Genomic DNA, 15,790 nt, shown 5'->3' with positions numbered 1-15,790 from the left:
TTTTTAGTATCCTGGAACAGAAGGCAATAAAAGACCAACCTATCTGCTGTAGGACAATGACTCTTTATGATTAGATTAGATTAGTAAGTGGAGGAGGGAGAAGCTGTAACTGTTTTGGGGTCACTGCCTTGCAGGGCTGTGCCTGAGTGCCTTGAGGCCAAATTGTAAATGCCCCATATGATGAGTGCTCATGCATTTCATGTGCTCCCATGCTAAAACAGCTTTTCCAAATATTCAGTGGGCCACTGCAGTCTTTCTTGCATATCTCATTTATCAGTGTCTGTACTTAAGTAATGCCAGAAGGAGAAAACATACATTGTCAAAGTACTTGTGTATGGCTTTTGCACTTGTGTTCTACTCCTGCTTGATTCTGCTTCATAGCTACCCATGGGTGACTATGTCAGGATTTAGCTTCTGGGGGCTGGCTCTCCCCTCTTCTCTGTGAGGGTTCTCTGCTGTGTCTGCCTGAGACCATACCTCCCAAAACCAGCAGTGAGAATGAACTCTGGCCTGCTGCTGCTGGAAGGAAGGTTTCCCCCACCAGTGCCTCTCTTTTGGCTTCTCTAGGCATATCCTAGCCTGACTTTGTTCTTGTTATCTGAGTGTCACCCAGTGCATATTGTTCTGCAGTGGCAATCTCTAGAGGAGCTAAAATAGTGGCTCCAGTTGTCTCAGACTTCAGGAAGCTGTAAATCATTGTCTCTGCCCTGTTGTGGGTGATGCTGAGGATCTTTCTATGGTTGCTGACTCTTCTTGGTCCCTTAATAAGAAATTATACTCTCCTGTGAGATGTTACTAACACTTCTCAGTATTGACTAAAATGGTATTTCTGTGAATGTGAATTTCTGGAATATATGACACCTTTGTCCAGTGGGTGACAGGAAGAGTTATGCCTGGTGTAACTGTGCATATCAAACTCTGGCTGGTTTTGTGCCCATGTCCCCAGATGAGCAGAAGGCAGCTCAAAGCAGGAGTATAAAACAACTTTGTGTGCAAGAGTTTTGCTGTGAAGAGGCCATCCAAGTGGGCTGAAGTAAGGCTTCATGGTGTTGCAAGTGACAAACTACTTCTATTTTCTTATGTGTCCAGAACATGATCTTCTTATTAGCTGCACTGAGAGCTAGAGAAGGTTAAAATGCTCTTGGAGGGCTCTGAGCAGGCATTAACCGTGAAAGCTGAAACATTTGTGGGTGGTCAGAACTTTATAGGAGATGAGGAAGATGACAACAAAAGTTGCTCTATTACACAAGTAGTTGGAGGTTCTTAGAAACTCTGCTGCTGCTGTACTTAATCTGTTTCTTTGGGCCTGGGAGGAAATGCCAGCATAGCCAGGATCTCTGCTGTGGTCTTGGGACAGCTTTGCTGATGGAGGCACTTGGGTCCTTGTTGAAACCTGGCCCGGCAATGTTACTATTGCCCCTTCCACAGATGAGAAGAGGCTTTTCCAGCTGCCCTGGCACTGGAAGACTTGTCCTGTAGCTATGAGTGGCTAAGCTGTGGCTGGTTTTATTGGGATGAAGTAGGGACTGAATGTGAATGAGGATGGTTTGGCCTTGCTTGAAGTAAATGGAGCTATTGTGAAGGATTAGGTAGTGCTGCTGGTGTCTGCCTGGCCTTAACAGGTACAAGAAGACCTTTGTCCTGCTATATTTGCCTTGTTGTTGTGAAGGTTTGAAATGCTTTCAGGAGGGAAATTTGAATGAGAATTCCTCTTCTGTCTCACGCATATTGACTCTTCCTGCAGGGATGAATCCTTTGACAGCAAGATTTAAGGAGGTGAAGGAATCTTTAAAACAGTTGGTGCTTCTTTGGCGTTTGGGCTATAGACCGTGCATTTCCCAGACCTCCCTGAAGGATGAGGAAACAGTCAAGTTAGGGGTATAAATTAAACAGGGAGGGCCATGCTTTGCTGTCTGGCACTGGAAGCCAGCTGGATTGTCTTTCCTGACACCATCAGTCCAAAAGCAGGAGCTTCCATGTGTGAAGAGACTCGGATTTTGGCAGCTCTCCCAAAACCTGGCTGTGACTTTCGTGCTGAGCTAGACTGAGAAGGCATGAATGAGCTTGGTGGGACTCCAGTGAGCTGCTCTGAAGACCTGAGAGCAGTAGGGCTCCAGACACTTCTCCTTAGTTCCTTTTTCATACAGTTGACATTGGCCAGGCTCCTTGCAAATATCTTGTGGAGAGTGGTATCTGTAGTAAACTGGGGATAGGAAGGAGGTGTGCTGCCATACATGACTGTATTTCCTTACCTATTCCTTCACTGTAGGCTGAGTTAAAATAACAAATTTGGTCTGGTTGTATATTGTTGCCTTGCTTTGTTGAGAGAAGTGCTGGCCATGGTCTTTCCTTAAAGCTACTGTGTTGCACTACAGAAACTTGCATGTTGAGGGCAGATGGTGGAGCTGGGAAATGATCTTCTGTATCGTTGTTCTGGTGCACCTCATGGAGAAGCATCTGTGTTAGGGTGCACATGCTTTTATTTACCAGGAACCAGCTGCTTGCTGCAGGAGACTTACCTCAGTTCTCATAAACAGGCCCTTCTTGCTGTCCTGGAGATTGCAGTCATCTCCATGGTGAGAGCTGCACAAACAGGAGGGAAGATAATGACCTTGCAGATTAAAGGGCAAAAGGAGGTTTCCTAGTACATGAAGCTTGTGCTGATTGCCCTGGTTCTAGATTGAACCAGGAAAGGCAGGCTGTGAAAACAGAAGGGTGCTCTGCAAAAATCACAGTGCCAGGAGGTGCATTACTCAGCCTTGCAGTGTGGAGAGAAAAAAGCAGCACCTGTTTGAGGAACTAAGGTGTGGATTTGATGTTTTCATGGACGTGCCCTTTGAACATATTTGAGAGGCAATCAGCCCATCTAATAAAAACTAGCAAAATCTGCCTTTAACTGGCTCTGCTTACCTGCCTTTGATGTGGTTAAAGGGAAGCAGGTCTGCACTGTGCTCTGTTAGCTTGGAAATGCAAAGACCAGCAGCATCCCAGCATGTGTTTGTTAAACATCACCAGAGCCTTTCGATGCCTGTCTTTGCCTCCATCCCAGGATGCTGGCCTTAAGTTCCCTTTCTTCAGTACTCAAGTACCTGTGGGAAGCCTGACTCTACAACTCCAGATGTGCATAGCTCCTTTTGCCATTCTAGTTCAGGCCTGATCTCATTTGTTTTGAAGCAGCTCCTGCCAAGGAGCTTCTTCAGGTCTTTGCCATCATCTTATTTTTTAGAGTTCTAGGAGTGCGATCAAGGGAGCGTGAAATGCCACATACCCTGCTCTTGAGCATCTGTGCCTCTTCCCTGTGCTGCTGAGGGTTATTTGCAAAGGCAACTTCTGCTGACTAAAACACCCCATCATCTCACTTGATGTTTATCAAGTTCTCAGCTTGGTTGGCTTGTGGCTTAGCTGGTGGTGAAGATGCCTAGAGTATCACTGCTGTTCTTGCTGGGGACACTTGCTATTTACGTGATGCCTTGATCTCTTGCTTGGACCTTCTACTTGGAGAAGGCTACCAGCCTTTCATGTGTTCCCACTCTTCAGGCTAGCTGTGTCTCTCTTCCCTGGCTGGACTGGGAGTACTGGGAGGTGTTCTTTCTCCTCTGCTCAGGGGAGGCCTCACCTGGCATGCTGTGCCCAGTTCTGAGCTCCTCAGTGCAGGAGAAAAATGGACGTATTGGAGAGGAGGGCTACAGAGAGCTTGTGTTGGTGGAACTTATGCCAGGTACTGTGATTCCAGATTGAATGTCCCATTGCTGCAGTGCCAAAGGCTGAATCTGCTAATCCTGAACAACATAAGTGGAGAACTTGATTTGGGGTGTCATAACTTGCGCTAATGCAAAGAAGTTTGTAGCTTTTGGTGTAAGGTGTGAAAAACCTTGTGTGTAGTTTCTTGAGGGTGTGAGTGAGGCTTATGCCAAAGCTGCCAGTCCTGTTGTTGTTGGAATAGAGTGAGGCAGCAGAAATGTGACCCTTCCTCCTTTCACTTGGCAAGATGGAGCAGTGTTGCTGGCACTGAAACTGGAGCCAGGCTCCTCTTGGAGGTGTGTGGGGTTAGAATGAGAGACAGTAGACAAATGACCATGGGGAAGTGTTAGGGAAAGCCTTTTCATTGCAAGTGTGGTTGGATGCTGAAGCAGAGCCCCAGGGAGGTTGTGAGAAACACATCCTTGCAAATAATTCAAAGTTCATATGAACATTCAAAAGTCTTTTTGCCTGAGCAGTTAGAGCTGGCCATGCTCAGAGCAGGGTATGGGGCCAGAGACCTCCAGAAGTCAGTTCCAGTCTAATGCTCTTCAGTGGTAGGTGGTACCCAGATGGTGTGGTTCAACTGTGGCATAAATCACAGCCTGGGATTATGCCTGACTGCCTTCTCCTAAGCTGGCATGATAAACAGATGCTAAGGAGGTGCCTTAGTGCTTCTTTGTGGGAAGTGTGCATCTTTCTGGAGATGTTCACGAGGAGATGATGTGTGCCTGTTGCTGGGTTTCATGTTGTATGTATTGTTTCAGTCTCCCTCTTTCATTCCTCCAGGTACAGCTATATGATTGACAATGTCATTCTGCTGATCACTGGGACTCTGCACCAGCGTTCCATCTCCGAGCTGGTGCCCAAATGCCATCCTCTGGGAAGTTTTGAGCAGATGGAAGCTGTGAACATTGCTCAGACACCTGCAGAGCTTTACAATGCAATCTTGGTGGACACTCCCCTGGGTGAGTGGAGCTGTTCAAAATACCTCTCAGCTGTCCATGGTGGAACAGATGTCCGTTTCTCCCCCAGTCTAAGTATCTCCAGCTAAGCCTTAGGTTGTGCTCCAGAAAGACAAAGTAGTGGGTAATGCACAGCTGTGGCTGTACTGCCTGTGGTGGCTGGGCTTGGATTCAGGTTTATGTCTGTCCTATGCCATCTTTTTCTCTGGAGGACCAGCTACCTCTCTGTGTCCTTCAATCAGTGTCCAGGCCATCACAGTGGTAGGGCAAAGTGCTGGACAGTTTGGCTTTTGTGAGCCAGGCCTTGAATTTCCTTAGTGAAAGGCTATTGGGTCTTCTGCTGGAATTAATCACTTGATTTCTAGCACTTTTAGTTGGACCATTGGGTAATTTCTTGTATGCAGTTTTTATAGATAATTACAGAGATCTGCACATGCCTAGTCTTGTTCTGAGACTACTAAAATTAGCACTAGTTAAATAAAAGCCCTTTATGTAAACAAAAAACAAACCCAAACAACCACAGCAAAGCAAAGAAATCTCCAAAAGCCTTTTAAAACTCATTGTGTAGCAGCATCCTGGGCTGAGATATATTGTCTCAGGGCTACAGGCCTGTTTAGGAGGCACATAGTGCTGAAACCAAGTGTCTTATGAAGAGCTAGTCAGACAGATCTGCTCTTTAAAGATAAAAGGTGTAGGAAGTGGTTCTGGAGAAAATATGGAAGTCTTTGCAGTAGTAGGGGAGGTAGTCACAGGTGACTTTCTAGTTTAGCATCTGTGGGCAAAAACGTAATGAGATATGCCTGAGTCAGTGATTAGTCATTCTTTTGGGGTTGCTAGAAAGAAGAAAACACTCTAAGTCATCATGCTGTCTTTGATAGAAATAGTTGGCTTTGGAACTGAAAGTGCTTTTGTAAATGCCCTGTGTTATAATGGGGCAAATGAAGTAGTCATCATGGAAAAATGACTTGTGTCCAGTAAAGAAGGGATAACCTGCCTCAGGAGATCTGGGTTGCAAGGCAGGGCAACAACAGAGCAGGAGAACTGAGGCTCTGCATGCAGCTGAGTTGAGCCCACTGTGGGGATGATGTGTGGGAAGAAAATCCTCCTCACAAGTAAGTGGGAACCTTCCCATTTTGGTAAGAAGATAGAACAGAGTATTTCAGAGATATTATCCCTCAGAGACCTTAAAACTTCCAGCAGAATATGGAGTGAAAATGCCCCATGTCAGTGTTGAGGTGCTTCTGGACAACATGGCTGGCAATTGAGGGTCTTTGCCTCTTGCTTTCATGTACTTGTTCATGAGTTGGTTTTGCCTGTTTCAGCCCTGCCTGGGCTAGCTTCTCCAGACCTTTGCTCTGGCCATGCCCTTGGGGCTGTGTACCAACCAGTATGGCATTTCTTCAGCAAGGGAACATGGGGAGTAGCTGTGTTGCCTAAACAAGCAGGCATGCAGGCTTCAGTTGTTTAACTTGCACTCTTTCCAGTGACCACACGCAAAGAAACAGCAGCTCTATCTCCTAAAAGGACTTGAGTAGCTACGTGGCTTGGTGGGAATGCCTAACCCCAAATGGCTTTCATAGGTTAACAGGGCTGTAAGCTTAATTTGGGATATTGGAGGGCCAAGAACTGAAATAGCTGTGTACTCATTCCTCAGCTACTCTGAAGTAGCCACTGCTTAGCTCTCCAGGCTGGCCAGCACATCCTGCAGTAAAAACCAGTCCTGGCACACTGTTTGCATTTTTGCCAACCATCGGGAGCAGCATTCCCCCGCACACGTGGCGTTGTGCTCTGGTTCTGCAAAGAAACTTCTGCCGAGGTTAACCTCTGTTCAGGACCCTCCAGACCCACACTGTGGCTGCTGTCCTTCCAAGCAGCTCATGCTATAAAAGTGGTACAGGCCAGAGGTGTGAGCCTGTGTTGCAGCTGGTTTGTTGCACAGAGCAGAGCACTGGTCAGTTCTCAGCACGGCTGTGGTGTCTGTTACCCACAGCTGCACTGTGTAAGCTGAGACAGATCAGATTTCTCTTTGTAGCAAATTCAGCAAAGTTGGTTACTGAGTGAGAGTTGAAGTCAGGAAGTCCTGTCAATGGGCTTTTATTGTACCACTCATTTGCATTTACACTGTAGATGTACAAGACTCTATATCTGCAGCTTGCAGCACCTGTTTGATCTGAAATCTGTCTTCTTTAGGTGGCAACAACTTCTCCAACTCCCTCCCAGGGGTACTCTGGGCAAAGTATGTAGGGCTGAGCATCCTACCAAATCCTAGTAATTTATTCTGTCTCCTGTTGCTAACTTTCAGCTAGAGAAATAAAAGCCTTTGGAAGAAGTGGCAAATGAGACTGATTGATAGACTTGACCAGGAGAAACAACTCCTGACTCCAACCATGACCAGTGTCATGGGCAATACGAGCTATGGCATCATCATACCTTAATCCCCACTAGGATATTGTAGGAGGGAGAAGCATCAGCTCCTTGTGTTTCACTAGCTGCTGTCTCACAGGTGCTTAAGCACTCCTGCAATGCTGTAGCAGGCAGTTCAAAGCTGCCTTGTCACCTCCAAGTGCCTGCATCTGGGATCAGTTTGGGGACTGCTTATGTTTAAATACAGGCTTCTCTATCACTAATGCTGGGGGCTAGAGCTGAGAATTTCTGCTGGAAATAGGCTGTTAACAAAACCATGGGACTAAGGGGTAAGGAAGGATTTTCATATGAGAACCCCAAAAATTATTATGGCCTAAGGAACCATGGTGGAGCCTGAGGTTTTGAGTAATGACAATTTGGCTGCTGAAGATAACTATGGCCAGGCCTAGGAGGGACAAGCTCAGCAGAGGATGTGCTTCTGCCTGGTATTGTTGAGGAGTCTGGAAAGTGCTGAGCATGGCTCTGGTTAGGGCAATGCTAACTCTGTCTCTGGCTCTGTTTCAGCTGCTTTCTTCCAAGACTGCATATCTGAACAGGACCTGGATGAAATGAATATTGAAATAATTCGAAACACGCTGTATAAGGTAAATGAGTCACCGAGTTGCAGAATGGGTTTGGTTGGAAAGGGCCACAGTGGGTCATCTGGTTCAACATCCTTGCTCAGGTAGGGCTATCCCAGAGCACATGGCACAGGATTGTGTCCAAACGGTTCTGGAATATCTCTAGTGAGGGAGGCTCCACACCCTCTCTGGGCAAACAGTTCCAGTGCATGGTCATCCACACAGTAAAAAGGTTCTTCCTCATATTCAGGTGGAAGTTTTGTGCATCAATTTCTGCCTGTTGCCTCTTGTCCTAGTGCCCTCTCCTTCCTGAGAAAGGAAGGAGATGTAAACTTCCCTGTTTATTCCTGACGTGGTGATTAAACATGGCCAAAACCTCCTTGCATCCATTGGAAAGTAAAGATAACACTCCTGGAGGGGCCTGACATCTGATCACACAGCTCTGCTGAGTCAGGGCACCAGAGCTAGGCAGAGAGGATTTTCTCAGGAGTCTGTGCAAGAGATTTTGCAGAGGTTGTGTCTTTGAATTTACTCATGCCCCAGGCAGGCAGGAGAAGTCTGCTCCCTTACCACACAGGTTCGGAGGTGCAGTTAACTGCATTCACAGTGACTAAACTTAAACTTGGTTGAAGGACTCCCATCGACTTCGCTCCTTGTCTTGAGCCCTTCCCAAGGACCTGTCTGCTCAAGCCTTCTGTGGCTGTGATTAGGGTTAGATGTTCTTGGTAGAGCAGTGTGAAAGATGCAAGCTCAGGAGAGTATTGGCAGAGAGATGTGGAGGGGGCTAAGGATCTCCTTGTCCTGACTGTCATCTCCTCTGCAGGCTCTGTCTGGTTTTAGCTGGCAGTGTTGAAGCATGTGTTTATGTGCAGGCTGTGGCTATCGCTCCATCTCGACTCTCTGGATCAGGGGTGGGATGTAGATTTTATCTGTCAATCTTGTTTTGGTTGGTCACATCCAGCCTGCAGTCGGTGTGACCTCTTCTTCCCAAGAAAGCTATGGCCTATTTGGAGAGGCAGAGAGCAGGTCAGGCGTGAAGGCAAAGGGAGGGAAAAGGAGCGATGTGTCAGCAGTCATGCGCAGCTGCCTGTGGCCTCTGGCGTGTACTGGTCTTTGCTGTAACAGGGAGGGACACCTGTGTGCATAAACACCAAAGCCTTGCAGGGCACAGGTCTCAATGTGAAGCAGGAGGGGGAAGGCAGGCAACAGAGTGGGCACAGGGAAAACTGGCTAGGAGGGAGGTGGGATGTATCCCTTTAGATCCCAGCTGCCATGTCCTTTCCCATATCCTTTTTGAGGCTCAATATTGCTTTGTAGTCTGCTCTTCCTACCCACAAATGGAAATGTAGGTGCATGTAATGCCTCAGTGTGTGCTGGCACTGGATCTTGCTAAAGAGCAGCCCCTGGGGAATTCACGGGCTCTGTCCGTAACAAATCACAGGGATGAAAGAGTGGAAAAGGTATTTGCTGCCTACAGACTACTTGAAGCTACCTCTCTCCCCAGGGACTGGAAAATGTATAATACAATGCAAATGAAGGAACTAAAATCAAGTCTGAAATCTGCAGAGAGTTGCTCTGAAAAGTACAACAGGCCTGGGACAGATGCCTGCATTCGTGTGGAGTTGGCATGGGGAGGGGAAGTGCTATCTCCCAGACATACTGGAGGCTTTTAAGAAATCTGTGAGTGTGTTGACAGAAGGTTTGAGCAGGATTCATAGGAGGAAGGCTATTACAAAGGCTTCTTGTTAGCAATGAAGGTTCTCAAATGGAAATATGATTAAAATGGGGAACAGAGGTTAAAAATGGTCAGTGCTTAGTGTAGAGTGCAGTCAGCAGCCAAGTCTTGCAATGGAAGTGTGCAGGCATTGTTATCTTTATTGCTGGCCTTGTTATCTTCAGTGCTTACTCCCTTTGTTCCATCTCTTGTTGAAGTCAAGCCAGCTGACTGTTGGCCTTTGCTGGTGACTTTCTTGTAGGAACCAGTTGAAGGAGCTTTGCAACTGGACAATAAAATAAAGCAGGCAAATCAGTGTGGGTAAATGAGTTGTGTATGGGAGAGGCCAGGAGGGAACCCTAACTCTGCTTGTATAGTGAGGGTCTCCATGTTTCTTCCTACTACTAATTGCAATCTTGGGTAATGATTGACCTAAGCAATTGTCTCTATACAAAGTTACATGTTCCTAACAGTAGAAAAGAACTGTATGAGTATCACTGTGCTACTGCATCCATCAGTAAAGTGTGCTTGACCTGGACACTATCTCATTCCACTCATCTCAGAGTATGAACAGCAAAACAGGAGATGATGCTAAGACAGACACATTTAGAGGCTTGGGTATGATGACTTCTGTACAGAAAACTGCAGGAAAAGGCTAGGATTCCTCACCTGGCAGAGGAGGATGGTATCCACAGATGATGTTGGAAAAGTCAATGTGGATGGACAGGCCACAGGCCTGTCTTCGGACTAGACTTGAGGACAGGTGAGATTGGCAGGAGGCAGAGGGGGTGGGTTCATGAAGGGGAAGACCCATTGAGGATCATTAAAGGCAAAGACACCTCTGTTCCTGGGGTAAGGGCTTTAGGATGTTGGAGTTTTTCTTCCAGTTGCTGTCACTGGAAGGGCACCCAGTGCAGCTGTTTACAGACTGTTTCTATGTTGTATGTGCTACTGGATCCCCGTTCACTGCTGGATATTTGAGTTCACCTGTATTTGCTTCTAAAGCCTTTTGTGCAGAGGTAGTGACTGAATCTCTTCTCCAAGTTCCCTTTCCTGTCAGCCTCAAAGGGCATCCATTATCCATGTCCTTATTCCTGTAGTAACTCTGCAACTGTTGCTCTGTGCTGTCCTCCACCTGAGCAGTGGCAAGTGCTGGAGAAGCTTTCTTTGATGAGTGATGCTCACCCAGCATTGTCCTCTTGCACTGTGTGGTAACAAATATTTACAGAACACAGTAATCCAGGTGCTTTCCTGGTGCAGAGGCTGAGAGTATCCAACTTTTACATTCTTGGTCCATCTTAAGTCCTAGAGTTGTTGTGATAAACAGAGATTTGTGGTGTCTCAGCATCCTTTTATTCCATCCCTTTGAAGTGATTCTGCTTGCAGCTCTCTGAGGCTTGGGGAGGTGTTTTATTACTTGATCACTTCTTCTGAGAACATTTTTGCTGAACGATACTTTTAGCCATCCACAGCCTTCTTAGGCTCCCCCTGGGAGACAGAGTCATCTTCCAGATGGATTACAGAACATCTCCACAAAGGATTTCCTGGAGGCAGCGTGGCTGTGCCTGGCCGTATGATTTCTGCAGTGCTTCACTTGGGATAGAGACCAAGTGGCCGCAGTGTGAAAAGAGAATTCGAGAGGATGGCTGGTTTCTTTCACAGATGTCCTGTCTCATCTCTTGACTCTGCTTACACAGCGCTACTTTCTGAGTGTAGGTCTTGCAGCTATGGTTGTGTGGCTTGGCATGTTTGTGGAGGCCAGAGCAGGGTCAGGAAACCACGTGAGACTTCAGTAAAATGAGTTAGGCGACTCAAAGGAGAAAAATAGGCTTTAACCTTGCTGCCTGGGGATCTTGCCCACAGTAAGCTCATGCAGTCACTTGAACAAGCCCAACCACAACCCTTCATGTCTGGCTCCTGGGGAAAGCACAGTCCTTGTGTGGGCAAGTTCATATGGGGCCAGAGTGCCTGTGCTGTGTTACAGAGCATCTGGGAGCAAGAAAGCAAATTCTGCTTGCTGTCTGTCCTCTGCTGAAGGGCCCTGTGGGGGAGTAGATGAAGCTGTGTAGAAGAATGCTCATCTGCCCTCTCTCTTCCAGGCTTACCTGGAGTCCTTCTACAAGTTCTGCAAGACGCTGGGAGGTACCACGGCAGATGCCATGTGCCCAATCCTGGAGGTAGGTCTGGAAACTTCCATAGCTGGATGGTATTACAGCGATGGTCATCACTCCCTGCTCGGGCCCAGCTTGTCTGCCAGTTATTAAGCATTCTTCAGTTCCTGTTCAGCATCCCCATGCCCACTTGACCTGCTTGCTGGGAGACCTGGGGAACACTGCCTGAGCATGACTTTGATCCCCCAAGTACTGATACATTAGTTGCCTCAGTGGCAACGTCTTCTTCCTATGACGCGTCTAACATGTAGGAGAGCTACCAGAGCTCTTGGAGTCACAGCTTGTCTCCATGCCAAAGCTTGCTGTGGCAAGATGTGCAGGACTTAGGAGCAGATGAGAGTCACCCCTTGACTTGGGCAAGATTTGGCTTGTGCCTGGGATGGGGATTTCCTCACCTGAATGCTCCCCAGGTACTGGGCATACTGGGAGCCTGCACACGTAGCCTGCCCTGGCTGAGCACTGGAGAGCTGTACGCATCCCAGGAGCCTCCTCATGCTGCCCTCTGATGTGGCTGTGTGCAGAGCAGCACTGATATCTGCCAGCCTCTGGTAAAGATACTGCATCCCAGCATGAGCCACTCTCTTCCCACAGTTTGAAGCTGACCGGAGGGCCTTCATTATTACCATCAACTCATTTGGTACTGAGCTGTCCAAGGAGGACCGAGCCAAGCTGTTCCCACACTGTGGCAAGCTCTACCCCGAGGGCCTGGCTCAGCTGGCCAGGGCAGATGACTACGAGCAAGTCAAAAACGTTGCTGACTACTACCCTGTGAGTGCTCTGGGGTGAGGGCCGTGGGGATTGGTACAAGAGCCTGCTCTGCATCAAAGCTTCTTGAGGATCTGGGGAAACTTGTGACTTGACAGCCTGGGGAGAGAGGTGCCAGTCGTCTCTGATGCTGTTGGTCCTGTGCTCTGCTTGGGCAGGACTTGGCTTGCCTGAGATGTCATTGGCTTCTTAGTCATAGCTGTCATTTTAGGGTTGACTGGGAGACAGTGTTCCCTGTCCAAGGGTGTGGGGACTGCCTTTACCACTAAACCCCTAAAGTGCTGATGTGGAAGCAGTGACAGGCTCTCCTTGCCTGATTTGGGATGGAAATGTATCTTTAGTGAGAAGTGGTGTTGCCCCACTTCCAGCCTTGAGCTCTGGCTCAGTTGAAGGTGAGTCGCTGACCTGGGAGGACACGTTTGGATTTGTCTGTGTTCAAGCCACTTTGTGCATGGCTGTGGGCCTGTTTGGAGTCATAGAGCTCAGTGTCCCTTTACTGAGCAACCTGCGTGTGGGCAGAGGGGTCTGGCCCAAGCACTCCAGTCTGTACATGGAGGGGGTCTGTACCTGATGCCCCTTTTCCTGTGGCTCGAAGCAATGATATGCCTTTGAGAACTGCACATTTTGGAGAAGGAGCAGGACTCTTGCTTTCTCTGTCCTCTGACTTAACAGAGTGGCTGGAGTATCTGTGACACAGGAGGCTCTCAAGTGCTGCTGAGCTTGGGTACAGGGTATATCCTCATATAATGATTTCCTGCAGGAGTACAAGCTGCTATTTGAAGGGGCTGGCAGCAACCCTGGAGACAAAACCCTTGAAGACAGGTTCTTTGAGCACGAGGTGAGTGAGCCCTGAAATGCTTCTTGACATGTGCCATTTGCAAAGCTCCAGGTGTCAGAAAGCTGGTCTACTGCCCTGTCAGCAGTACTGTGGATGAACAGGATTTGAGGGAAGGAGAAGCATGCTTGCCCTCTGCTCCTGCATGAGAATGGGGGCCTGGCATAGTGCTTGGCCTGTTGTCTAACCCAGATTCCAGCAGTGTGAGGAGGCATGTTTGGGGCTGCTCATGGATATTTGGTCCATCAATAGCAAAACCAGAGTGTAATTACATGGAGAAGAAGGACTTCTATGAGTTATAAATATTTCCCCCTTCAAATGTCAGAGTATGTCCTGAGCCATGTGCTATAGGTTAGAGCTGTCCTGAGGACCTAGAGAGATGCAGAGTAGGATACCTGTGCAGAGCCTTCGAGCCTGCTGGGAAGTCATGGGTCCTTCCGAGCAACTCCATGCTTGCCTTGACCAACTCCTCCTATCTGAAATGAACAAATGACATGTCCTCCTCTGGGCTTTCCCCAGGTAAAGTTGAACAAGCTGGCCTTCCTCAACCAATTCCACTTTGGAGTCTTCTATGCCTTTGTGAAGCTGAAGGAGCAGGAGTGCCGCAACATCGTGTGGATCGCAGAGTGCATCGCCCAGCGGCACAGGACCAAGATCGACAACTACATTCCCATCTTCTAACTCTGCTCTGCTCCTGTCCAACCCTCCCACCCCTGGAGTCTGGACAGACCCCTAACTCCCTGAATTGTCCCGTGCCCAGACTCCAGGGATGTCTCATCTGTGGAACTGGATCAAATGAGGAAACTGTACAGTTGCTAGTTAAATTATTCAAAAGCTGGAGTTGTGTGTGCTGTGAGATGTCCAGAGGGACCAGTGGTCCAGGCTTAGCCCTGTGCAGCAGGAGGGTCTCCTGTTGTGTATGCAGTAGTCACAGTGTTCCTGTACTAATTGCTGTGTGTGCTTATGCTCATAGAGCTGCGGGGGCCTGCCTCTGAGAGAGTTCCACTGCTGCAGAGGAATGGGTCAGGTCTGCCGTGGCTGGGGGGCCCTCTGTCAGTGCTCTGCACGTCTCCTACTCAGTGTTGTTCCTGTGAGATGTAGTTATACTGTGGTTTGTAGCGTAGCCCATGCTGCTGTGCAATTCCTGCATCCCCTTGTAGTGAACCCTGACCTGGGAGAGACCAAGCAACCCTGGCCAGGACTTGAATGGAGCCTGTGGGAATGTGAGGGCAGAGCCAGAGTGCTTGTGGAGCACAGTCCTCCCACTCTGGCAGTGTTTGCACTCATGCAGCCTCTCTGTTTCTGCAGAAGCAGCTCTCATCAGTCTCCCTGCCCTGGACAGGGCTCCATAAGCTGGCTGAGCTCCTTCCTCAGAGCTGTGAAGACCCACAGCTTGCAGTTTACTGACACAACCGTGCAAGAGCTGGGGCTCCTCTGGGCTCTGCAGATGGTGGTGGACCCCTGCACCCCTCCAGGGTAGACATCCAGGCTTGTCCCCTGCAGAGGGTGGAGTGCACTACCATGAAGCTGTATGGCACAGCTGGCCAGAAGACAGAGCAGCCTTAGTCACCCTGGTGGGGGCAGGGATGTGCCAGGCCCTGCCTGTCTGTGATCTAGGGTGGGAGCCAAGCCCTGGGCATGGTGTGGCAACCCTGCTCTTTGCTGCTCTGTTCTGGCTAGCTCCTACTTGCACTTGAGTTCTGGGACATGTGCAATGGCAGCAGACAAGCCTTGCTGGAGGGAAACATACTGGCTGCTGCTGGGAAGAAGGATCAATGGAGAGTGGCTCTGTCCCAGCTTATGCTGTGGTCACCTCTGCAGCTTGTTTTCCTGTGATCCCCCCCTCTCTACACCAATAAATATCTGCCTACTGCACTATTCTCTCCTGCTTACTTGGGCACCTGCTCCCACAGTCCCAGGTGGAGCCTCCATCAGTCACAGGGAATCTGGTAGTTGTGGTAGTGGAGCCTGGTGTGGTTCCTGTGTGAGTTGGGACACTTGTTTGTACGACAGGCATCATTGTGGTACCACCCCATGATGCCCAGAGTACTCCCTCCAGCCCAAGCCAGGACAGTGCCTGGTCTGTGGGTGCAGCTGGCTGCTGAGCTAAGGGGTGCAGCCTTATGGGAATGATCCATAAAGTTAGGGAGCTGCATGGTTTGTCCCTGGTGCCTGGGGCTGGCCACATGGGGCACTGTCACCGCTGCCATCCTTGCCCCAGCAGGGCCACAGAGTCAGAGCAAAGCAAAAGAAAGCTTTTGGCATAGGGCTGGGGAGGAGCAGGGAGTGGGCACAAATCCCTCCTGGCAGGCTGAGCCCTTTTCTGGGAGTACCTGTGGCACCTGCTGCTGCTGCAGGTGAGGCTTCTGCCACAGTGCTCGGTGTGGTGCCAGCCGTGACCCAGCTTAGCTCTCCCCACAGGCTGGGCATCCCTGAGCAGCATTGCAGCACTGCACTGTGGAAGGAGTCAGCCAGAGCCTGCTGGAATATCAAGAATGGATTTATTTAAAAAGTGACAATCACATAGTTCATCTCATGAAGAGCTCTGCAGCACTGGCAGCCTGGTCTTGGCCCCTGCACTCATCAGGAGCGTGTGGAGTGTGTAATGAGTGGCAGGG

General features: G+C 48.9%; 1 protein-coding gene across 1 annotated transcript in view; it reads left to right on the top strand.

Annotated features, from left to right (window-relative positions):
- Window positions 1-15,047, top strand: part of ATP6V0D1 (ATPase H+ transporting V0 subunit d1) — a 33,886-nt gene extending 18,839 nt beyond the window's left edge. The window contains exons 3-8 of the mRNA XM_030956178.1: window positions 4,528-4,706; window positions 7,632-7,711; window positions 11,501-11,578; window positions 12,164-12,340; window positions 13,098-13,175; window positions 13,692-15,047. Of these exons, the coding sequence (XP_030812038.1) occupies window positions 4,528-4,706; window positions 7,632-7,711; window positions 11,501-11,578; window positions 12,164-12,340; window positions 13,098-13,175; window positions 13,692-13,853 (754 nt within the window). The 3' untranslated portion in view covers window positions 13,854-15,047. The remainder of the gene's footprint in view (window positions 1-4,527; window positions 4,707-7,631; window positions 7,712-11,500; window positions 11,579-12,163; window positions 12,341-13,097; window positions 13,176-13,691) is intronic.
- Window positions 15,048-15,790: the final 743 nt, after the last annotated feature.

Source organism: Camarhynchus parvulus, chromosome 11, assembly GCF_901933205.1.
Source record: "Camarhynchus parvulus chromosome 11, STF_HiC, whole genome shotgun sequence".
Lineage (NCBI taxonomy): Eukaryota > Metazoa > Chordata > Aves > Passeriformes > Thraupidae > Camarhynchus > Camarhynchus parvulus.
The sequence above is the reverse complement of the archived record's forward strand: the minus strand, read 5'-3'. Positions and strand labels throughout refer to the sequence as shown.